General features: G+C 43.9%; 1 protein-coding gene across 1 annotated transcript in view; it reads left to right on the forward strand.

Annotated features, from left to right (window-relative positions):
- LOC145342093 (gamma-aminobutyric acid receptor subunit alpha-3-like) overlaps positions 1-25,433 on the forward strand; it is a 265,641-nt gene that overhangs the window by 74,344 nt on the left and 165,864 nt on the right. Inside the window, exon 4 of the mRNA XM_080187307.1 lies at positions 24,421-24,488. Within this exon, the coding sequence (XP_080043433.1) occupies positions 24,421-24,488 (68 nt within the window). The remainder of the gene's footprint in view (positions 1-24,420; positions 24,489-25,433) is intronic.

Raw genomic sequence — 25,433 nt, forward strand, 5'->3', positions numbered from 1 at the left:
ATCACCATATGGAGTAGGAGCAGCTCTTTCCACAAGATGTCAGATAGAATAGAGAGGCCAACTGCATTCACATCCTTATCTGACGCTGGGAAGAAATATTCTCAAATTGACAAGGAGAGTCTTGCAGCTATCTACGTGGTGAAAAGTTTCATTGATATGTATACAGGAGGCACTTCACAATTGTATTGGATAACATGCCTTTGTTGGGACTACTCCGAAAGGATAAGCCTGTGTTACTGATTGCCTCTGCGAGGGTACAGAGATGGGCTCTATTGTTAGCTCCATACAGCTATTCCTTCCAGCATTGACTAGGGGTGCAAATATGAAATGTGGATGCACTCAGCCGTCCACCTCTGCCGCACCCAATACCGTCACAATTTGTACTACAAGAAATAGTGTTGGTATTACCCCTGATGGAGAATTGCTGGTCTCAGCTGCCTGTGTAATGTCGAAAGAGATTGATTGCTCTCCAAAGTTAAGAGGATGGTGCTACAAGATTGGCACTATGACAAGTCAGAGGAGATCAGGCCCTACTTACAGTGCAGGACAGAGATATCAGGCGCAATTCTCCCATCACCACCCACAACTTCTCTGGTGGGTCGTGTGGTAGATGCATGTCACTGGCCTTGTTCCCAGATTTGTGCATGTGCCGGGAGTGCATGCACATCTCCCAGAGCCGACAAACAGTTGCCAGTCAGACCATGCTGGAAACCAGTGGGAAGACAGATAGGTAATTTGAATCTGTTTTAAATGTGTTTTAAATGTATTTTCAATCTAATTATCTGGAACTTTCCAGTCCCGATTGAATCTCCCACTCTGCCAGGAGTACTTCATTCCAGTGGGGTCTAGACTAGCTCCCCACATTCAAGGAACTAGTGGAAGACCTCCCCTGAATGAAGGGGTGACAATCGGGGCCCCTCAGGGGGTTGGGCAGTTGGGAGGGGAGGGTGTGGTGCCTCTGGGCATGTGTATCCTGGCAGTGCCAACCTGTGCACCTGGGACAGCACAGGGGGCATTTTGGCACTGCCCATTTGGCATCGGCAGTGCCAAGGGGGTGGGGCCTATTATGGGCAGGGCCTTGGGGTGGGGGTAGAGTGTCCAGCTGCCATCCTGCAGTCAGGATCGGTCTGGGATGGAGGGAGGGTGATGGTTGTGGTGGGCATTGGGGGGGAGGGGTGGGACGAGGGGTGGTAGTCTCCCAGGAGTGGGGTAGAGGGGCAAACAGACCTTGCCTCGTGAGGGGGGGGGGGGCGTTAGGAGGGGAGGGCTGACCTGGGGGTGGGGGGAAATCAGTGGTGGGGAGGGGAGAGGTGGTCTGCTGAGGTGAGGGGGTTGGGGAATCGCCAGTGCGGGAGGGGGGCATCCGGCCTGGACATCAGGGTGCTTCAGGATGGGGGGAGGTCAGGTCAGGCCCAGAAATTGCTATGGGGGCTGCAATCGCGCCATGGGGGACTGGAGCGGCAGCACTGCAGGGGGCCGAGGCTGGCCAGCGATCGAGCTGCCCAGCAAATGGGGAGTCTGACAGACCGGGACCGCTGCACATGTGCAGAGTTCCAGAGTTGTCAGACTCTGGTGCAAATAGGCACCGCACCCTCCTGGGTTTTTAATGATATTCACGACAGGCAGTGCACAGAGTGTGGAGATTCCGTGAGAAGCTGAACTGACAAAACAGTCGGCATCTAGAACAGTTTTCCTACCAATTCAACGCTTTTGACAGAATCACGGCCATCGTGTCAGGATGGTGTGTTATTGTGGGAGGCCCGTGTAATAGTGTCACACCAAGGGAGTCAGCTTTTACTACAGGAGCTGCATGATGCACACCCTGGACAGAGTAGGATGAAAGCATTGGCTGGAAGCTGTGTCTGGTGATTGAAAGGAATGGTCAACCAGTGCGTGAGTTGTCCATTTTAACAGTCATTGTCACCACTGGTAAATACCCATCAATGGGAGTGGTGTTGTTTGGTATATTTCTAATATCTTGCAGCACATTCTAATATCTTAATCAACCAGCACTGAGTATAATAGATTTTACTCAAACACCCCTGCATATATCAGGCAAACTTTAACAATTTTCTCTCTCTCTAGCTAATTGATGATTTAGAAATTCATAAACTACCCTGGATCCTTGTGATTCTGTCAGTATATTGAACTCTCAAGTCTGTCTCTCTCTTTCTCCTTCTCTCTCTCTCTTTCTCTGGTCTGGAGCTGCTCTTGTTGCTGCCATGTCCTGGGGAAAGCTGGAGAGGTGGGTTTTCTCGAAAATTGTTAGCATAGTTTTCTTACACCTGTCTGGCAATCTTACGGAATCTTTTGAGGATTTGGCCCATCAGTACTTAGGTCTGAGTAGTTTCACTTCATTGTTGATGGGTTTCAGTGGGTGTTAATGAGTTTCAATGGTTGCCCTTCGTTTTTGTGCCCTAGATGTCTGGTTTCAGATTCTAATATACATTAAATCTTTTGTTTCACTGATGCATGTCTATCCCATGTATATACTGGTGATTTGTTTCTCAGGAAATGTATAACTGTCCCTTTTACACATGCTAATGTGTCCTGGGTGTGTCTTTGGTTTCCAGTTGTCTAAGTCTGTATCTTACAAAGGGTCTGTTTCCAGGCAGACTGTTTTGGATTGAGGTAACCCCAGCATACCTTGCTTCTAGGGCTATTTTTAAGTTAGTTCTTATGTCATTTTGCTGTGCCTGCACCCCTGGCCTGATGCTCGTCATGATGTGGAGATGCTAGTGTTGGACTAGGGTAAACACAAGAAGAAGTCTCACAACACCAGGTTAAAGGGGCAAACCCCAAAAGCTAGTGGGTTTACTACCAAATAAACTTGTTGGACTTTAACCTGGTGTTGTGAGAATTCTTACTGATGCTTGTCCAATGAATCCATCCTACTCAAGCAGTTACAGGCTGCTACAGCAGCCAGTCCCACCATGGTTAAGTTCGTACATAGACTTTGCAGGCCTGTTCATGGGACATGTGTTCCTCATCCTGGTTGATGCACATTCAAAATGGCTAGATGTCCAGCTAATGAAACCTACAATGGCCACAACCACCATTGGCAGGTTGCAGCAGATTTTTTGCCATCTGTGGCATTCCTGAGGTCTTAGTGTCAGACAATGTCACTGCATTTACAGCTGAGGAGTTCAGTCAATTTGCAAAGCCTGATGGGATACACCACGTATGTTCTGCCGCGTATCAGCCAGCCTCAAATGAGCCATTCAAACATTTAAAGCTTCTGTGCAGAAGCAATCTCACAGACCACTGACTTTACATTTGGCAAGTTTCTTGTTATCATATAAGACATCACCAAACACTGCCACTGGGATTATACCAACTGAATTATTAATGGGATGATGTTTACAAACCTCCTGGATTTGGAGTTTCCAGATTTGTGGGAGAGGTTGTGGAGGCTAGGCAAGCTTCCCAGAAAGAGTGCCATGACTTGAAGAAAAGGGACAAAGTGTCCAAAGTTGATGATTAGTATTCTCAGACTGTGATCCCTTTTTCTGGACACCCCAAAATTGAAAATAGCCTTCCTGCATCTATCCTATCTAGCCCTGTTAGAATTTTGTAGGTTTCTATGAGCTCCCCCCTCATTCTTCTGAACTCCAACAAATACAATCCTAACCAACTTAATCTCTCCCTATGCATCAGTCCTGCCATCCCAGGAATCAGTCTGGTAAACCTTCTCTGTACTCCCTTTATAGCGACAATATCCTTCCTCAGAAAAGGAGACCAAAACTGCACACAATATTCCAGGTGTGGCCTCACCAAGGCCCTGTATAATTGCAGCAGACATCCCTGCTTCCATATTCTAATCCTGTCATGATGAAAGCCAACATGCCATTTGCTGATTTCCTTCAGTTCCTCCCCTCACTAAACTTTGTGTAACATTTGTAGTACATTAATTGTATCCTATGTTTCTATGGTACCTCACTGTTAAAGTATGTATTTAGTTGGTATGTTTTTCTTTGTTCCCCATTTTAAATTCCCATTTTTGTCATTTGGGTGAATTGAACAGCTGAGTTTTTAATGCTGAAATAGTTTTCAGGATCCTTTCAGAGAGTTAGAATTCCTGTCAACCACAAAATTAGTTGCTTGTAATCTCATTACAACAAAATCAGTTTGTTGTATCAGTGGAGACAAAAAGCAGGCTTAGAGACCTCGTGATACTACAGCCGACGTTTCTTAAGATGTTGTTTTACTGCCCATATTGTCACTGCCATTTATAATTTTCTGCAGTCATTATTTTTAAAGATGACAAAGAGCCAAACATGGAAGTTTCATGAAGTGACTAAAATGGTTTCTGCTTTAATCCTTTACTCACCAAGAAACAACATCAAAGGTCAAATAAATGAACAGTCACATAACTCTGCAAATCCACGGTACACAAGAGACAGCAGTACACAAAGGCAATTCCCCAAAAAACCTCTTCATAAACAGAAAAAAACATATTGTGTACACTATTATTTGAAATTACAAGTTACTCATGTACACAACCATAAAGAAAGTCATCACAGCAAATAGAAAACTGCTCATCCTAGTCTGGTTCACTTCTGTTAGTCTTTGCATTCAGACATTGCACACAAAAGCAGGTCTTCTAATGCAGTGGTTTTTCATCCAGTGTGCCATGAGCACTGTTCAAGTGGGCCATGAAAAAGGTAATAAAAATCAACGAAAAGCAATCACATTGGCGGCGATTCTCAGAGTGCTGAATTGGCGGGAAAACCGTCTTGGATGTGGAGGCTATGGAGAGAGGGCAGAAAAGGTTTACCACGATATGGAGCCTAATATGGAGGCTATAGCTATAAAGTGAGATTGAGTAAACTAGGGTTGTTCTCCCTGGAAAGACGGAGGTTGAGGGGCGACCTAATAGAAGTTTATAAAATTATGAAGGGCATAGATAGGGTTAACAGTTGGAAGTTTTTTCCAGGTCGGAAATGACAAACACAAGGGGTCACAAGTTCAAGGTAAGGGGGGGGCAAGGTTCAATATGATCATGCGGTGGATGTATTTTACACAGAGGGTGGTGGGGGCTTGAAATGCACTACCAAGCAAGGTGGTTGAGGCAGACACACTAGAATCATTTAAGACTTATCTGGATAGCCACATGAACAGATTGGGGGGCAGAAGGACATAAACGGATGGTCTCAATTTGGACACATGATCGGTGCAGGCTTGGAGGGCCGAAGGGCCTGTTCTTGTGCTGTACTGATCTTTGTTTGTTCTATCACGACTGTTCTTTCAGTGCAACTTCAGACCTGAATCTCCACACTCTGTTCAATGTAGAGGTCATAATCATAAATATCATTAAAACCTGGGGGGTGGAGGTGGGGGGTGGGGGGTGGGGGGAGGTGGGGAGGGGAGCGGGTGGATGATGGGGGAGCCTATTCATGCCAGAGGCTGACAGTTCCGGAACTCTGCGCATCCCAGTCGTGGCGAGCCTGGGACCCACACAGTGCTACCCCTGCAGCCCCCACTTCATGGCCCAATCGTGGCCCCCATAGCAATTCCTGGGCCAGCCCCAACCCCTCCCTGTCCTGAAGCGCTCTGATGTCAAGACCCCCGCACTCAGCATTGGTGATCCTCCCACCCCCCTCACGCAGGCAAACTCCCGTGACAGGAGGCAGACCGCCCCAGCAGACTGCCACACCCCAGCCTGTCCCGATTGCTGGCCTCCCTCCAGCCCAGACCAATCCCCATGCAGAGTGGCAGCAGGATCCCCCATTCCCACAGACCACCCCGTAGGCTTGACCACAATAGGCTCCATCCCCTTGGCACTGCCTGATGCCTGATGGGCAGTACCAAGGTGCCCCTGGGCATGGGCACTTTGCCCCTTGGGCATTGCCGGGGACACAGGCTGGCACTGCCAGGGTGCCCATGCCCAGAGGGCACTACTCCCCAGCTGCCTGACCCCCTGGGGGGCCCAATTGCCCACCCTTCACTCCAGCAGGGTTTCCCACTAGTTCCTCGAACTCTAAACCCCACCATAGTTAAGTAGTCCTGGCAGGGTGGGAGACCCAATGGGCCCAGCAAGTTCCATACCAGGCTCGATAATTATGTTTAAGATAAATTTAAAATACATCTAAAAAAGATTTAAATCACTTACCTCCATTCCTGCTGATTTCTAGTACAGTCCCGACTGCAACTGTTTTCCGGCTCTTGATTCCCATGAAATGGCCAACACGTGCATTTCCTGACCCAACCTGCCAGAAATTTGCGGGTCACGATGGAAGAATGGTCCCCATTGTTTCATTGAGTAATATTCAATGCAACTAAAATTATAACACATAAGATTCGTGAAAATTAATCATCAAAACTTGTTTCAGCTTTTTCCCCATATAATAGAGACATAGGGTGGAATTTTCCTGTCTCACCCACCATAGGGATCATTGCGAGCAGGACACGCACCATGCAAATGTCCGTTGACCTCAGATAGGAATTTCCGATCTTGGGGTGAGCGTGGCTGTAACATCCCACCCATAGAGTCATAGACAAGCAGAGAGTGCCTTCATTGCAGGAGGAGGCCATTGAGCCTATCGAGCCTGCAATGATCTCACCCAGGCCATATCCCTGTAACCCCATTTATTTACCTTGCTAGTATTCTGACAATAAAGGCCAATTTAGCATCACCAATCCATCTAACCCATACATCTTTGAACAGGGGGAGGAAATCGGTACACCCGGAGGAAACCCATGCTGACACGGGGAGAACGTGCAAACTCTACACAGACAATCACCCGAGGCCGGAATTGAACCGAGGTCCCTGGTGCTGTGAGGCAGCAATGCTAACAACTGTGCCACCGTGTCACAATGCCATGCATCTTTTGATCCCTTTAGCACCATGAACTATATCTAGCTCCTTGAAAATAGACAATGTTTTGACCTCAACTGCTTTCTATGGTAGAGGATTTCACAGGCTCACCACTCTCTGGGTGAAGAAATTCCTCTTCATCTCCTACATGGTTTAAACGGTTTACCCATTATCCTTAGACTGCGATGCCTGGTTCTGCTACAGCACCATAAGGGAACATCCTTCCTGCATCTACATATCTGTTAGAATTTTATAGGTTTCCCCCACATTATTCCAAACTTCAGCAAATGTGATTCTAACCAACTCAATCTCCCCCGATACATCAGTCCTGCCATCCCAGAAATCAGTCCGGTAAATCTTTGTTGCACTCCGTCTATAGCAAGAACATCCATCCTCAGATAAGGAGACCAAAACTGCGCATAATATTCCAAGTGTGGCCTCAGCAAGGCCCTGTATAACTGCAGCAAGATATCCTTGCTCCTGTACTCAAATCCTCTTACAATGAAGGCTAACATACTATTTGCCTTCTCTACCGCCTGCTGCACCAGTAAGCTTACCTTCAGCAACTGGTGTATGAGGACACCCAGGTCTCATTGCACATTCCCCTTTCTCAATTTATAGTCGTTGAGATAGTCATCTGTCTTCTTCTTTGTAGAGGTCTTTTGATCCTAAAAGGTGAACATTCTAAACGCAAGGAGCCAAAGGGTGAAATTGAAATGATGTGATAGTTTTTACCAGTCACCATAGAAACCAAGTAATGGTATTTGTATGTTTTTTATTGATAGCAAAACAGACAAAACAAGCAGTAAAATTGATTATATCCATCTTTCTTTGCTGGATCTAATTTATAATCCCTTGACCTAAGAAGAAATGGAAGAATTTTATTCTTCCACTTATTGAATCATTGATGAAACATCTGAACACCAAGAAGGAAAAACAAAATATGTTTGGAGATAGTATAATGAGAGTGATCTAGCCTTTGGGTTTTCATGGACAGGAGATGCCCTTGCACTTTACGTGAATGTCTCATCTGCAGAGAGAAGTTGGCAAACTTTGTGATGGTAATATGAAATTCATGACGTGAAAAGATGAAATTCAGAATTGAGTGCTGCCTGTGGAACAGATGCAGGGCTATGAATAGTTAGAAATAGTTGATTTTAGCAGATTTTGAAAATGTATCTGTGGTCATTTTTGAAGAAGAGGTATTCTATGGTAGATTTGTAACATGAATGTATTTGATCTTCATTTGGTTTGTTATATTCATCATGTTGTGACCCTCTTGTTGTGGACCGAATCAGAAAGTCAAGTTAGCCTAGACGTTAATTTTTCCTTTCGGTTTTGGCATTAGGGTGACTATAAGGTATTCTGGTCCAGGTATGATTCAATTGACCTACTAGAACGCTTTTATCAAAACAAACTTTATTTGAGAGCACAGTTAGAATATAACAAAAAGACTAAGCTTCTTTTTACTAATTTAAATGCTTAAATATAACAAGATATAATTCTTAACAGCTCTCTATCTCTGCAGTTCCAATATAAGCAGCACCCCATTGACATGAATTCCTTCTTCAGAACCAGTTATCACCGAAAACAGATATGTTCACGTGGATGCCAGATTTCTAGCCTTTTAACACTCATGGACAGAGATACAGACAGACACCTGTCTTCTCACTCTCATACAACCATCTCCAGAGAAAGATCTACCCCAAACAGCAGCATGTCAGAGAAAGAGACTTATTTCCTGGCAGATTCCAGTCTGACACCAAAGAGAGGCAGAGAGATAATGTTATTCTCTATCAACTCCAAGCAACATCTGAGCTTGATTTCCCTGAATCAGCTTAGCTCTAACCAGTCACCTGATTTTCCTGACAATCAACCTAATTAAGTTCGACTTTGCAAGTCACCCCAGGCAAACACTAAACTAACCGAACAGCATTAGTTCAGATTAACACCAATGTTCAAGCAATTAGGACCAATTATGCTGCTGCAGTAACAATGCAGACTGCCAGATACAGACAAAAGAGCACCAATAATAAAGAACTGCTATACGGATCATGTACAAGGAACATGACACAAATACATTTCTTAAAGGCTCTCATGTAAGCGTATTAATGTGATGTTTATGCTTAATCGATTCAGCTGAAAAAAAGTGGGTGCACCATGGAATTGTTTGTCTCATTTAAATGTGCTGTGTTACTGAAAATTTGGGAATCACTGTATGTGTGTGGGTTATTGGTTGTTTGTCTGATGTCTGCTGGTTCCTGGGTTATCTCTGTGGGAAATGTTATTACCATGGTGAGTGCTGCTGCTGATCTGTCCCATTTGTCATGGAACAGTTAACCTTTTGGACGGATGCTTATTGCTTTTCTTGTTCAATTGGCAAAATCAACTCTTCCTCATCAGCTGCCTGCTGTGAAGGAGCAGCTTCTCCAATTTCATGTATATGTTGACAGTTGTGATGATATATCTAGCTGTTTACTTTGACCGTGTTCAATTGAGATGATAACTGCTTCACACAACTTCCAAGTTATCCAGTGGGTTGAATTTTGTCGATTGTGTTAAATGTTTTCATTCTTATTGGCTCTTCAACACTCAACTCCAGCAATAATTTTGATAGCTCTATCAAAGTGAAATTTGACTCTATAATTTCACTTAGATGTTGTAATTCACTCCTGTTATTACACCTGGTTTCAGTAGTCTGGTTGTGGTGCGACATTATGCACTAAACTGGGCTATTTTTCATGCCCTCAGTATCTATGTTTCTTCACTCTTAAAGTCACCATGTTTACAAAGAACAAAGAACAAAGAACAATCTAGCACGGGAAACAGGCCCTTCGGCCCAACGAGCCCGCGCCGCCGCATCACCCTACACCTATTCTACCCTGCATGTCTACGAATGGAACCCTACTCAGTCAGATTCAGGGAAGAAATAGTGTCAATTTGGTAAAAACCGATTAGCCTAAGAGCACATCTTTGGGGTGTGGGAGGAAACCGGAGCGCCCGGAGGAAACCCACGCAACCACAGGGAGAATGCGCAAACTCCCACAGACACAGGCCCAAATCCATGTGTCTGCACAGCCAGCAGTGCTAGTCACTGAGCTGTTGTGGAGCCCGTCTACCGGTCCAGGATCAAGCACACACACCAACATGAAGTACTAGGCCACTCCTGGAACTTCCAAGAGCAGCCCACGCACGACCCGCCGTGTGAATGCCCCTCGTTTGACACGAGGTTTACATCTGTGTGGGATCTAACTGATTTTTTGATGATTCCCCTGTTAATTTTCACCGCAGCCTCAGCCTTCCATTTGATTGGGACTGCTGTGGAAATTATGTGTAGGCCTGAATTTCTAAACCATTTATCAAATGCCTGAACACTTCACATGTTCCTTGTTCTTCTAGGGGGTTTTAGTTAAGTCGGGCAGCATGGTTGGTGCAGGCTTGAAGGGCTGAAAGGCCTGTTCCTGTACTGTAATGTTCTTTGTTCTTTCTTTGTTGTTTTGTTCTTTGTGAACTGAGGGCCATTGACGTTCATCACAATGTCATGATGACAGAAGTGTGTTTTCAGGCCTTCTACAATTTCACTGGCAGCTGTTAACACCAGCTTGTTTGATACCCAGTAGGCTGAATAGTAGTCAACAGTGACCAAGATAGGCAGATCCAAAGAAGTCAAAGGGGTCTACTCAAAGCTTCATTCATAATCTGTCTGGGATGTCATGAGTCATGACCAGCTCTTCCCGTTCCTTCATTTGATGTTCATTAGAAGAATTCCTTAATCCCTTTGTTTCCGTTTGGACAGTAGAGAATTTCTCTTGCTTCCTCAGACTAGACTTCATTCATTAATGGCTTGCATGGATGCACTTTACCATCTCTTTTCTCATCTTGTTAGAGATAATGATTCTAATCCCTTTGTACAAGATACCATCCTAGAATACCGCTTCATCTCTGTCTGCCCAATACTCTCACAGCAGCAGGTGAGTGCTCGATGGTTTCAGGCCATCCTTTCTTCACTTTTCCTGTCGCACTAGGAGAGTTACATTTCATTATCTAGTTCTATTGATTAAAATGCTCACAAGCAAAGACAAATCCAAGCACTCTTTCGCAACCTGTTTATAGCATCGTTCAGTTTGCATTAACATTCTGGATGCAAATACAACTGGTTGCCCTTGTTACATAAGAGTTGTTCCAAGTCCTTTCTTGTTGGCATAAGACTGCAGAGTGACTTTGCCATTGACATCATAGTACCGCGACACTGGTTTTGCATTCACGAGTTGTTTGATTTAACTGAAAGCTGCTTCTTGTTCTGTGCCCCAATACTATTGAACATTTTTTACAGTGAGCTTGTGTAAATATTCAAACTCCGGTGACAAGCTGGGCAGAACTTTGCCAGTTAATTCACAAATCGTACACCTTCTTCACATCTGTTGGTTGCTGCATCTCTGCTACAGCTTGCATGTTATCATGAGCAGAGCAAATTCCTTTTGCTATCGTGATTTTAGTTATTTTCTGTTACAGCTTTTTCTTATTCAGCTTCAGGTGAATAAACTTTTTTGTGCTCACTCTAGCAGTATCAGTACTATTATTACACAACTGTGCCATTCTAGCTAGGTGTCTGCTGAAGACAGAGGTCTGCAAGTTGTTCTAAAACTCATTTTCACTCTGGAAGCTTCAAGATTATTAACACAATTTATAGCAAGTATATTTATCGGTGCTAACTGTACTTAAAATGGCATTTAAATCTCTAAGTAATGTTGCTTATTTGGAAATGAAACAGTCATAAGTTAGAAAGTAAAGTTGCCTCCTTTGATTTTTAAATATTGTTCAACTGTTAATAGTCAAGCTGCTTCCTTTGTTAGAGTTATATTTAAACTGTGTTATTAAATAAAATTTGTTTTACTATTTAAAAAATCCTTAATATGTCAGTGAAATTACTCCTGGAGAAAAGTATCCTTTCCTCACATTTATGCGAAAATAGAAAAGTTGTTGGGAGCTAGTCTAATTTCCTAATGTAATTTGGGATTCTGGTCCAGGGCCCTAACAGTTACTTGTGATCGTAGTCAATGATGGCTTTTTCCATCATATCTTCATTTCTGTAGGCTAGCAGATCATCCACAATTACTTCTATCTCTGGAAATTCATTGAATATCTTGTGCTGTCTGCATGGATACTCTTCCAGAGCGGTAGAAAAGTTAAGTGACATGCACAACCAGCTGTTAACTCCTAAATAACATCCAGAACCCAGTAAGGAAACCTATTGCTTTCATCAAACTTCACTTAGCGCCAGTGTCTATCTGACACTTCACATTAACTTGATGCTTCCCTTCTTCAGTCTTCATTGCAATAGTCACAAACTACTTGTTACTCTGAAGTGTAAGGGTACCAGCCTGTTCTAGAGTATAGAGCAGGCTTGTCCAACCTTTTTGGTTGGAGGGCCACATTCCGGGTTTTCCCTTGCTCAGCGGGCTGAAAAGCAATTGTTGGAAGAAAAGGCTCAAAGGAATGGAAATTTATCCTGCTGTTACTCCAAACAACATAAATCAGCATCATCATAATCAAGCCTCAGATAAGAAGACTAATTAATCTCTTCTGTCCATTGAGCTTTGCCTCAGTTAGGCAGCTGTCCATGATGTCTTCACAAATACCTGATGTTGTATCCTGCAGTGTCCCACAGCTGATGCCCATGTTTGAATGGTGAACCAGATGCTGTATTCTCATCATGCTTCTTTGCACATGGGACCATGTTTCCAGTGTTCCCTCACTAGCAGGAAGCCCCATGTATATATTCTGGAGGAAAGATGATTTGTAATTTATATCGACCAGCAAGAATCTATGTTTTTTTCTGAGCTCGTCTTACAGGAGAAGACTAATTGAAATTGCAGTTGTAAATGCGCCTAGTTTGGGGGTGTTTAAGAGATTGGTGGATAGGTTTATGGACGAAAAGGGATTGGTTTAGATTAGTGGGTCAATGTTTTTTTTTAAAAATAAGGCTGGTCGGCGCAACATTGTGGGCCGAAGGGCCTGTTCCGCGCTGTAATGTTCTATGTTCTATGTTCTATTGCCTTACAGTGTCTATAGCACTACATGCATGCATTTAGTGAGACAGCTGAAATTGCTTCCACTTGCATGAGAACTCGAGTTCACCCTCACATCTGAGGTGCCGATATGGAATATTCCAGATAGATGTTCATCTGTTGGCGGTGGTCTTGATTTGAAAAAAAAACTGCTGGCATTTATCCACATCATACAGCATCTGCCATGCATTTGCCCCCTCACTCAGCTTGTCCAAATCACACTGAAACATCTCTGCATCCTCCTCGCAGCATATCCTCCCATCCAGTTTTGTATCATCTGCAAATGTGGAAATATTACATTTTTTTGCTGTTTAAATCATTAATAAATATTGTGAATAGCTGGAGTCCTAGTATTGCTCTCTGCAGCACCCCACCAGTCACTGCCTGCCATTCAGAAAAAAGACCTTTTTATTTCTACTCTTTGTTTCCTGTTTGCTAATAAGTTTTATATCCATCTCAATACACTACTCCCAGTCCCATGTAGTTTAATTTTACATGTTAATTTCTTATGTGGGACTTTGTCAAAAGCTTTCTGAAAGTCCAATTAAACCACGTCCACTGGCTCACCTCATCAACTGTACTAGGTACATCCCTGAAAAATTGAAGTGTAAATGTGTAGGTAAATGTGTAGTGGTCCATTCTGGCAGGACCAATGGGATGCAGGAGTACAATATCAAGGGTAGGAGTCTTAGCAGTGTAGAGGAGCAGAAGGATCTTGGGGTCCAGGTCCATAGGGCTCTTAAATCAGCTTTGTAGGTGGAGGATGCGGTTAAGAAGGCTTATGGTATGCTAGCCTTCATTAATCGAGGGATTGAGTTTAGGAGTCGGGAGGTAATGCTGCAACTTTACAAGACCCTTGTCAGACCCCACTTGGAGTACTGTGCACAGTTCTGGCCGCCTCACTACAGGAAGGACGTGGAAGCTATTGAAAGGGTGCAGCGGAGGTTTACAAGGATGTTGCCTGGATTGGGAGGCATGCCTTATGAAGATAGGTTGAGGGAGCTGGGACTCTTCTCCCTGGAGAGACGAAGGTTGAGAGGCGACCTGATAGAGGTTTATAAAATGTTGAGAGGAATAGATAGGGTGGATTCTCGGAGGCTATTTCCCAGGGCTGAAATGGTCGCTATGAGAGGACACAGGTTTAGAGTGCTGGGAAGCAAGTACGGAGGAGATGTTAGGGGTAAGTTTTTCACTCAGAGGGTGGTGAGTGAGTGGAAACAGCTGCTGTCAGTGGTGGTAGAGACGAGCTCACTGGGGTCTTTTAAAAGACTTCTGGTTGAGTATATGGGATTTAACGGGATTGGGGGTTATAGGTAGGTCTATGGCTTGGTAGGTATGGATGCGATCGGTGCAACTTGTGGGCCGAAGGGCCTGTTTGTGCTGTAGTGTTCTATGTTCCATAAGTAGATTTGTCAAGAATAATTTCCCTTTCATAAATTCACTCTGTCTGATTCTACCTCACTGTATTGCTTGAAAACAGCTATTAGTCACATGATGGACCCATTATGTACTACAGCGGAGATGTAAGACTCTGCCTTCCAAGCTTGTTTGCAAGAGGTGCAGAAGTGATCACCATCCTTAATTGATAGCGAACTCCAAATTTCTGTACTGATTTACAAGGAGACATGTGCAAGTCAAGTGAGCTCTGTAAAAGGGGAGGTAAAGTGTATCATAAACAGCAGTATAAGAAAGAACATTATAACCAGTGATATAGTTTTCAGTAAAGTCCCCATCCCAACCAGTTTAAGGAAAAACTCAGGTGATCCATTCGTGAGCACCCAAACAACAGCATGCTAACAATGTTTGAGTGCAGCACTCAGTGTTTGTGATATAACACCACTCAAAAGACTCTCATTTCAAGAGTTTCTTTCTGTAATTGAGTCCATGGCCCAGTCAGACCACCAGCCAGGGCCCAGGTCGAAACCAGGGACTTAGGCCTGCGAACAGCCCAGGGGGCCTGAGTCAGGTTGTTGCCAACCCTTGCTCAGGTGCTCGCTAGCCTATTAGCCATTCTTCACCCACTCTCACTTCTGTGCACTTACCTTTCAGCTTTGAGAACTCCAAGCCTTATAGCTGATGATACTACAGTTATCCAATCATAGGCTGGTTTCACCCTAAACTGAGCCTGTCAGCAGTCAATAAATGGCAAAACAAGACTGAGCAGCTCTAAGCATTTTTTGAAATTCTTTATATGAATTTTTAACTTTGTTAGCTATGCTGGGAGGGTGTGATGGGCACTGAAATAGACTTTGTGCGCCATGTCCGACATGCCTTAGATAAGCCTGGTATAGAGTGAGCTATCAGAATATTGTCCAATATCTTTATAGGCTTGCTTCTCTTCTTTACAGTAAACCTGTGTGCAAAATGATTCAGCTTCTTGCAGTTAGAGTACTGCTTTCTCCACACTGGACATTCTTCTTTTTCTTTTGTTTGGTGTCCTCCGCAATATTTACAGCGAGCGCTCCTGCCTTGATCTTTCTTTTGGCCTTTCTGTCAATACTAGCAGGATGTGAGGGCTTTAGAGAGGATACAGAAAAGGCTAACCAGGTTATTGCCTGGTTTGGAGCGTATTAGGTTTGAGGAGAAGTTGAACATCGGAGGCTGAAGGGCAACCCAGTGGAAGTTTACAAAATAATGAGAGGCATGGATAGAGTTGATAGTCTTTTTCCTAGGTTAGAAATGTCAATTACCAGGGGACAGGGGTTAAGGTAAAAGGGGAAAAATTTAGAGGTGATGTGAGAAGCAAGTTTTTTACACAGAGGGTGGTAAATGCCCGGAATGCGCTGCCAGAGGAGGCGGTAGAAGCAGATGCAATAGCAATGTTTAAGAGGTATTCTGACAGAAACATGAATAAGCAGGGAATAGAAGGATATGCACCACAAAGATGCAAAATGTCTTTAGTTTAGAAAGGTGCCATGTGTTGGTGCCAGCTCGCTGAGCTGAAGGACCTGCTCTTGTGCTGTACTGTTCTTTGTTTTCCATTGTCTTGAGCTTCGAAAGCCTGAACTACCTTTAAGAACAGCCAAAGCTTTGTCAGAACGTCAATACTCTGTAGCTGATGTTTGATCATTCCAGTGTTTCTACACATGTCAAAAGCCTGTTTCAGAGTACCTTCGCTTTGGAAGTGCAGAGTTGGGACAATTCCAAATACCCTGGAAACGTTTGGAGGCAGCCACAGGGATGATTATATGCCCCTTAATACTCCCTATTATGGCTTTTCATACCCTCAATGCCAATCTATGCATCTCCACCTATAGCCCCTCTGTCATGTCAACCCATGTTTTCCACTCACCAATCTCTGTTCTTATTTTCTCCATGTTCATGCAATATCTACTATGGGCAGACCTCAGGACCCACGCTAAGATCAAATCATGTTCTTAAGTTCTTATATATGAACTCAGTATTTTAAAAAATGTAATTGATAAAAAACTATATTTACTGTTTCTTAATGACTTATAAGAAAAAAAATGTATTCATAGTCCAACTTCAAAGACTTTATAAGGACTTGGACCTATTAATCAAACGATGACAGGTTGTGATAACGATAGGTTGCGAAATCAGTCACACAGCATTAATCCTGTAATGGTAACACTAATATTGTAATGGTAAGCCTCTTGTTTTTGTCAGTAGACGTGGTGATGTAGCAATCATTGATTTCTTTTTAACATCCAAATATTTAAAGGGCAGGAAATTTAAATTTTTGACAGCTTACCAGCTCGCCTTGACAGGTCCCCAAACAGTTCCAATGAACTGTTCCAATGAGTTTATCCACTTTTGACACAAGTTCATGTCTACTTTTAGCATTCTCAAAAGCACACCAAAAGGACACCTTGCTTCTCCCAAAAGATAGCTGAAATCTTCCAAAGGTGTCTGTGGGCCATATTTAAATATCTACCTTACTCCTCCTAAAAGCTATTCTGCCTCTCCAAAGATCAATAAATTTATATCTGCTAGTGTCAAATCTAAAGTGCGCAAGCTGTTATCCCTACTTTCTCTTGTGAAAGTCAGATCAGACTAAAAGTAGTGACAATTTTACATGTGCTGCCACCTCTGTGAACCACAGATATCCAGTGTTTAACCTGCCCCATTCCAGCTCACTGTGAAATGACATTTCAAGCATGGGACTTCTGGAATTGGGCTTCAGTTCCATTTTGGCAAAGAAAAAGAGCCTCTTAATCTATCTGAAAATTGTGGCCTAACTTCGTCTTCCCTTAGCAGACATGCTTTCGAGACATCCCTGCCTCGAAAGCAAATGTTGTCCCCTTGTTCAAGAAGGGGAGTAGAGACCATCCTGAGAATTATAGACCAGTGAGCCTTACTTCTGTTGTGGGCAAAGTTTTGGAAAGAATTATAAGGGATAGGATTTATAATCATCTAGAGGGAAATAAATTGATTAGGGATAGTCAACATGGTTTTGTGAAGGGTAGGTCGTGCCTCACAAACCTTATCGAGTTTTTTGAAAAGGTGGCCAAAGAGGTGGATAAGGGTAAAGCAGTTGACGTGGTGTATATGGATTTCAACAAAGCGTTTGATAAGGTTCCCCATGGTAGGCTACTGCAGAAAATGCAGATGCATGGGATTGAGGGTGATTTAGCAGTTTGGATCAGGAATTGGCTAGCTGATAGAAGACAGAGGGTGGTGGTTGATGGGAAATATTCAACCTGGAGTTCAGTTACAAGTGGTGTACCTCAAGGATCTGTTTTGGGGCCACTGCTGTTTGTCAGTTTTATAAATGACCTAGATGAGGGTGTAGAAGGATGGATTAGTAAATTTGCTGACGACACCAAAGTTGGAGGTGTTGTAGACAGTGAGGATGGATGTTACAGTTTGCAGAGGGACATAGATAAGCTGCAGAGCTGGGCCGAGAGGTGGCAGATGGAGTTTAATACGGAAAAGTGTGAGGTGATTCACTTTGGTAAGAATAAGTGAGGTGATTCACTTTGGAGTACAGAATTATTGGTAGAGGGATTGAATTTCGGTGTTGTGAGGTCATGTTACAACTGTACAAAACTCTGGTGCGGCCGCACTTGGAGTATTGCGTACAGTTCTGGTCGCCGCATTATAAGAAAGATGTGGAGGCATTGGAAAGGGTGCAGAGGAGGTTTACCAGGATGTTGCCTGGTATGGTGGGAAGGTCTTATGAGGAAAGGCTGACTGACTTGAGGTTATTTTCATTGGAGAGAAGAAGGTTACGAGGTGACCTGATTGAAGCATACAAGATGATCAAAGGATTGGATAGAGTGGACAGTGGGAGCCTTTTACCTCGGATGGTGATGGCTAACACAAGGGGACATAGCTTTAAATTAAGGGGGGATAATTATAGGACGGATGTCAGAGGTAGGTTCTTTACTCAGAGGGTAGTAAGGTCGTGGAATGTCCTGCCTGCAGCAGTTGTGGACTTGCCAACTTTAAGGGCGTTCAAATGGTCAGTGGATAGGCATATGGATAACATTGGAATAGTTTAGGTTATAGGGTCATTAGATTGGTTCCACTGGTCGGCACAACATCGAGGGCCGAAGGGCCTGTACTGCACTGTAATGTTCTATGTTCTATGTTCTGTCTCTGATGAGATGGTCTTTTGCTCAAACACACAAGATTTAGCTAAATGTTTCAGTGCAGTCACATACTGATGGATACTTTCCTCTTTACCTGAGCTGGGATGTTGAACCTGCACAGTGGGGTTTTACAGCCTTGCTCAAATGAGACTAGAAATTCCCGCCCGAGGCCACTGGACATTTCAGTTGTCCGCCTCTTGCCCGTTCTGATTCCGTGACAGGCGAGGCAATAGAATTCTGGCCGTAGTGCTTATAAACAACATTCGTAGAGGATTCAAAGTGGATCTTCAAGGCTTCAAACATTTCACAAGACTGCCTTTTCTGCTGCTCGCTGAGGCCTAGGTGACATACAGCTAGGGACACTCTATTCCCAGCTCTGACCGCAAAGGTGCCACTACTATTTGTTCAGATTTTTTGGTTAATTCTGTGGTGATTTCATGCTTCTGCCAGTGGAGACTGGGGGAATTTTCAGTTCATTCTCAAATCTGCCTTCATGTCCGGAGAAACTGGTAATGCAATACCCAGAGCCACACTGACTCATGAAGCAGTCAATGCCTGTACAAAGTTGCAGAGTAACATTTCAATTATTCTCTGCTGTTTCCTAGACTGGCTGACTTTCCTATGGTAATGGTGATATTGGGTTGATTAGTCACATCCTGGTTTATTTTTTGAAGACATTCAACCTGAGGAGCATAAAACTTTGTTTCAGAAAGATGCATTCAATTCAGGAATGTCTTCTGATTGTCTCAGGATAGGTATAGTTGACATTTTTTAGTGTGGGATTTATCCATTATCTTTGTGAGATAGTGAGGGAGTTTTTAAATGCACAAGACAGGACATCTGATCTTCAATGGCCATCTTTGCAGCACATCAACCATTTGGAAAAGAAAATGTCACTTTCAAAAAGTATATTTTGAATGAAGTCCATACCTTGAAAGTTCGTAGCATGAATATCTTTACTGGGAATGACAATATTGGAATACAAATGGGCAGAAATTTATGTTTGAATGAAAATGAGCTGAATTTTTTTTGAACTTTGCAAGTATTTGTGAGGCGGTAACCTTCCCTGACCCTAATCTTGTTCATTGCCACGGGGTATGCATGGGAGGTGACCAGTTAGCTGACCTCCTCTACACTCACTATCCATTAAGGATAGTGTGCAGGCTTCAGAGATGGGAGGTGGATGCAGCATAGTTCACTGCAAGGATTCACTGTATTACTAATGAGACAGCTCCTGAGGGCCAAGCAGCAGAAATGGAAAGGAATGAGTGCACAGCATGCATGAACTCTGCTGATGTGAGCCATGCTGTGTGGGATTTGGTGTGTACACAGGGAGTGGCCACAATACATAGTCTAAAGTAGGTGGATTGAAACATCAGCACATTGATGGGATGTCAGTGCAGCCACTTCCCTCCTTTAATTTCAAACAGCTGAATATATGTTGAGCAGCAGAATAACCCATGCTCCCATTGACAGTTGGTATAACTGGACTAACCATATAAATACAGAGGCTACAAGAAGAGATCAATAGTTGAATAATTCATCCCCTGACTCCTCAAAGGCTGTACACCATCTATGGAGCACAATGTCAGGAGTGTGCTGGAATAATCTCCAATTTCCTGGATGAATGCAGATCCTACAGTACTCAAGAAACTCAACACCATTAGGACAAAGAACCATAGAACCATACAAAATTACAACTCAGAAATGGGCCTTTTGGCCCTTCTTGTCTGTGTCGAACTATTTTTTGCCTAGTCCCACTGACCTGCACTTGGACCATATCCCTCCACACCCCTCTCATCTATGAACCTGTACAAGTTTTTCTTAAATGTTACAAGTGACCCCGCATTTACCACTTTACCTGGCAGCTCATTCCACACTCCCACCACTCTCTGCACGAAGAATCCCCCCTTAATACTCCCTTTAAATTTTTCTCCTTTCACCCTTAACCCATGCCCTCTGTTTTTTTTCTCCTCTAGCCTCAGTGGAAAAAGCCTGCTTGCATTCACTCTATCTATAACCATCAAAATCTTATACACCTCTATCAAATCTCCCCTCATTCTTCTACGCTCCAGGGAATAAAGTCCTAACCTATTCAATCTCTCTCTGTAACTCAGCTTCTCAAGTCCTGGCAACATCCTTGTGAACCTTCTCTGCACTCTTTCAACCTTATTTACATCCTTCCTGTAACTAGGTGATCAAACTGTACACAATCCTCTAAATTCGGCCTCACCAATGCCTTACACAACCTTATCATAACACTCCAACTTCTATATTCGATACTCCGATTTATAAAGGCCAATGTACCAAAAGCACTCTTTACGACCCTATCCACCTGTGACGCCACTTTTAGGGAATTCTGTACCTGTATTCCCAGATCCTTCTGTTCAACTGCGCTCTTCAGTGTTCTATCATTTAGCCTGTACGTTCTACTTTGGTGTGTGCTTCCAAAGTGCAATACCTCTCACTTGCCTGCATTAAATTCCATTTGCCATTTTTCAGCCCATTTTTCTAGTTGGTCCAAATCCCTCTGCAAGCTTTGAAAACCTTCCTCACTGTCCATTACACCTCCAGTCTTTATATCATCAGCAAATTTGCTGATCCAATTTACCACATTATCATCCAGGTCATTGATATAGATGACAAAGGAGCCGGCTTGAGCGGCAGCCATTGTTCACTCACTGCAACACTGATGAAACAGTAGCAGTCTACAGTCTACTAATGCCATCTACAAGGTGCACTGAAGCAACTCACCAACGCTCTTTTGACATTATCTTTCAAATTAATGACTTCTCCCACCTAAGCAAACAACACCAATAGACATGTGGAAACACCACCATTTCCAACCACACATCACACAAACCATATTACCATTCCTTCACTGTCACTGGTTAAATTCCTGGAACTCCCTCCCTAACGGCACTATTGGTGTACCTACACTACTTGGACTGTTGCAGTTTAAGAAGGCGACTGACCACCGCTTTCTCAAGAGTCATTATAGTTGGGTAATAGGAGTTTCCTAGCCAGTGACGAATGTTGTTATGTCCTTACAAAATAAAACTTTGAGCTTATTTGCATTAGAAGCAGCAAGGAACCAATCATGCGAAAGGGTTTGGATAACATTATTTACTGGTTCATTTATTCACGGCCAAAGATCAACAGACTTACATTGCTGTAGAGCTTGGAAACACCAAGAGAGAATGTGCAAATTCCATACATGATGTGGAGATGCCAGTGTTGGACTAGGATAAATACAGTAAGAAGTCTCACAACACCAGGTTAAAGTCCAACAGGCTTATTTGATAGTAAATGCCACTAGCTTTCGCGGTTTGCCCCTCCGTCAGGTGAGTGGGAGTTCTGATCACAAACAGAGCATATAAAGGCACACACAGTTTACAGAATACTGATCAGAATGCGAACCTTTACAGCTAATCAAGTCTTAAAGGTGCAGACAATGTGAGTGGAGAGAGCATTAAGCATAGATTAAAGAGATGTGTATTGTCTCCGGACAGGACAATAAGTGAGATGTTGCAAGCCCAGGCAAGTCATGGGGATTACAGATAATGTGACATGAATCCAAGATCCTGGTTGAGGCCATCCTCATGTGTGCGGAACTTGGCTACCAGTTTCTGCTCAGCGACTCTACCCTGTCGTATGTCGTGAAGGCTGCCTTGGAGAACATTTACCATAGATCAGAGGCCGAATGCCCGTGACTGCTGAAGTGTTTGCCAACAGGAAGGGAACAGTCTTGCCTGGTGATTGTCGAGCGGTGTTCATTCATCCGTTGTTGTAGCGTCTGCATGGTCTCCCCAATGTACCATGTTTCGGGACATCCTTTCCTGCAACGTATCAGGTAAACATTGTTGGCCGAGTTGCAAGAGTACGTACCTTGTACCTGGTGGATGGTGTTCTCATGCGAGATGATGGCATCCATGTCAATAATCTGGTATGTCTTGCAGAGGTTCCTGTGGCAGGGTTGTGTGGGGTTGTGATCACTGTTCTCCTGAAGGCTGGGTAGTTTGCTGCGGACAATGGTCTGTTTGACGTTGTGCGGTTGTTTGAAGGCAAAACGTGAAGGTGTGGGGATGGCCTTGGCGAGATGTTCGACTTCATCAATGACATGTTGAAGACTCCAGAGAAGATATCGTAGCTTCTCCGCTTGGAGAAGTACTGGATGACAAAGGGTACTCTGTCCATCGTGTCCCGTGTTTGTCTTCTGAGGAGGTCAGTGCAGTTTTTCGCTGTGGCGTGTCGGAACTATCGATCGATGAGTCAGGCGCCATACCCTGTTCTTATGAGGGCCTCTTTCAGTCTGGAGGGGCCTGGTGCGATCCTCCTCATCTGAGCAGATCCTGTGAATACGGAGAATTGTCCATAGGGGATGGCTTCTTTAACGTGTTTAGGGTGGAAGCTAGAGAAGTGGAGTACCGTGAGGTTATCTGTGGGCTTGCGGTACAGTGAGGTGCTGAGGTGACTGTCCTTAATAGAGATGCGTGTGTCTAAGAATGCAACCAATTCCAGAGAATATACCATGGTGAGTCTGATGGTGGGATGGAACTTGTTGATGTCATCACATAGTTGTTTCAGCGACTGTTGATCATGAGTCCAAAGGAAGAAAATGTCATTGATGTATCCAGTGTATAGCATCGGTTGAAGGTCCTGTGTGGTGAAGAAGTCCTGTTCGAGCCTGTGCATGAAGATGTTGGCATATTGAGGTGCAAATTTGGTCCCCATGGCTATTCTGTGTGTCTGGATGAAGAACTGGGTTGTTGAAGGTGAGACATTGTGATCCAGGATGAAGCGGATGAATTGTAAAATTGCATCTGGAGATTGGCAGTTGTCGGCGTTGAGTACTGAGGCAGTTGCAGCAATGCCATCGTCGTGGGGGATGCTGGTGTAGAGCGCCGAGACATCCATTGTGACAAGGAGTACTCCTGGTTCAACTGCTCCATGTGTGCTGAGTTTCTGTAGGAAGTCCGTAGAGTTGCAAGAAAAGCTGGGGTTTCTTTGTACAATGGGTTTCAGGATGCCCTCGACGTCGCTGGAGAGGTTCTCAGGAAGGGTCCCATTGCCCGATACGATGGGACGGTTGGGTGTGTTTGCCTTGTGTATCATTGGGAGGCAGTAGAGATCTCCAACGCAGGGAGTAAGTGGAATGAGAGCACGGATGTCCCGATGCATGGTACATTGGGGAGACCATGCAGACGCTACAACAATGGATGAATGAACACCGCTCGACAATCACCAGGCAAGATTGTTTCCTTCCTGTTGGCGAACACTTCAGCGGACATGGGCACTTGACCTCTGATCTTTGGGTAAACGTTCTCCAAGGCGGCCTTCACAACACACGATAGCGCAGAGTCGCTGAGCAGAAACTGATAACCAAATTCCACACACATGAGAACAGCCTCAACCGGGATCTTGGGTTCATGTCACACTATCTGTAACCCCCATGACTTGCCTGGGCCTGCAACTAAGTGCAACTAATCTCACTAATTGTCCTATCTGGAGACAATACATATCCCTTTAACCTATGCTTAATGCTATCTCCACTCACATTGTCTGGACCTTTAAGATTTGATTAGATGTAAAGACTTGCATTCTAATCAGTATTCTGTAAACTGTGTGTGCCTTTATATGCCCTGTTTGTGATCAGAACTCCCACTCACCTGACGAAGGGGCAAACCCTAAAAGCTGGTGGTGTTTATTACCAAATAAGCCTGTTGGATTTTAACCTGGTGTTGTGAGACTTATCAAATTCCACACAGGCAGACACCCAAGGCAGGATTCAATCCCAGGTCTCTGGCACTGTGAGGGAGCAGTGCTAACCACTGTGCAGCTATGCTATGGACTGGACAGTGTGGAATTTTAATGTTTTTTGTACCAGACTGTATGGAATTTTAATGACTCACCGACACTGATATTTTGAACGTTAAAGGAAAGTCTTATTAAGAAATGTTTATTTTTTGTTTTCTCACAGAAAGCGTGACTGAAGTTAAAACAGACATCTACGTTACCAGCTTCGGGCCTGTGTCTGACACAGACATGGTGAGTGAATTAGAAGATGGATTGTGGGATTCACTTAAGGGTTGGACTGATGAATGAGAAGTTGCAGGTTTGCATTCTATTGCATTGCATTGCAATTGTATTGTATTCTCATTCTCCCCTCATGGAGAGCATGAGGGGAGAATGTGAAGATTACAGGTATTCATCCACCATTTTAAACATTCAATCCATCCACTATCAATGCTCAGTTGCAACGGTCTGTACTATCTACAGGATGCACTGCAGCAACTCACTAAAGCCCATATGACAGCACCTTTCAAACCTATGGCCTCTGCCACATAGAAGTACAAGGACAGCAGGCATATGGGAACACCGCCACCTGGAGGTTCCTCTGCAAGCCACTCATCATCCTAACTTGGAAATGCATCACCATTCCTTCATTGTCACTGGGTCAAATCCTGGAACCCCTTCTCTAACAGCACTGTGGGTGTACCTACACAAAAGGAACTATAGCAGCTGGAGGAGACAGCTTACCACCATTTTCACAGGGGTAATTAAGGATGGGCAATAAATGCTGGGCTAAGCCTGCAATACCCATATTCTGCCCAATGTCCAGAGGAATGATTGGAGCAGGTGTAAGACATAGTTATATATAGTGTAGGATGGGAATATGGGATCTTGTCTGAAACATGGAGGCCTGCCAGTTCTTCTAAGAAAATATTTTAAAGTAATAACGATTCTTCGGGGCAAGATTGACCAGCTATAATGATAAAAGTGTCTTACTCGATACTACTGCTCTCCGCATGGAAAAATGTCAACTTTCAACAGAAAAATTGCTATAAGCTCTCATCATGCCTCTATTGGCCAAAAGAGTTATTCAGTATGATTTCACTTTCCAACTCTTGGCCCCAAGCTCTGTAGGCGACAGCATTCCAAATATATATCAAAGTCTTATTTAAATGTGTCGAGTGTTTCTGCCTCTATTAT

Source organism: Carcharhinus amblyrhynchos, chromosome 4 (genome assembly GCF_965287045.1).
Source record: "Carcharhinus amblyrhynchos chromosome 4, sCarAmb.v2.hapA, whole genome shotgun sequence".
NCBI classification, from domain to species: Eukaryota; Metazoa; Chordata; class Chondrichthyes; order Carcharhiniformes; family Carcharhinidae; genus Carcharhinus; species Carcharhinus amblyrhynchos.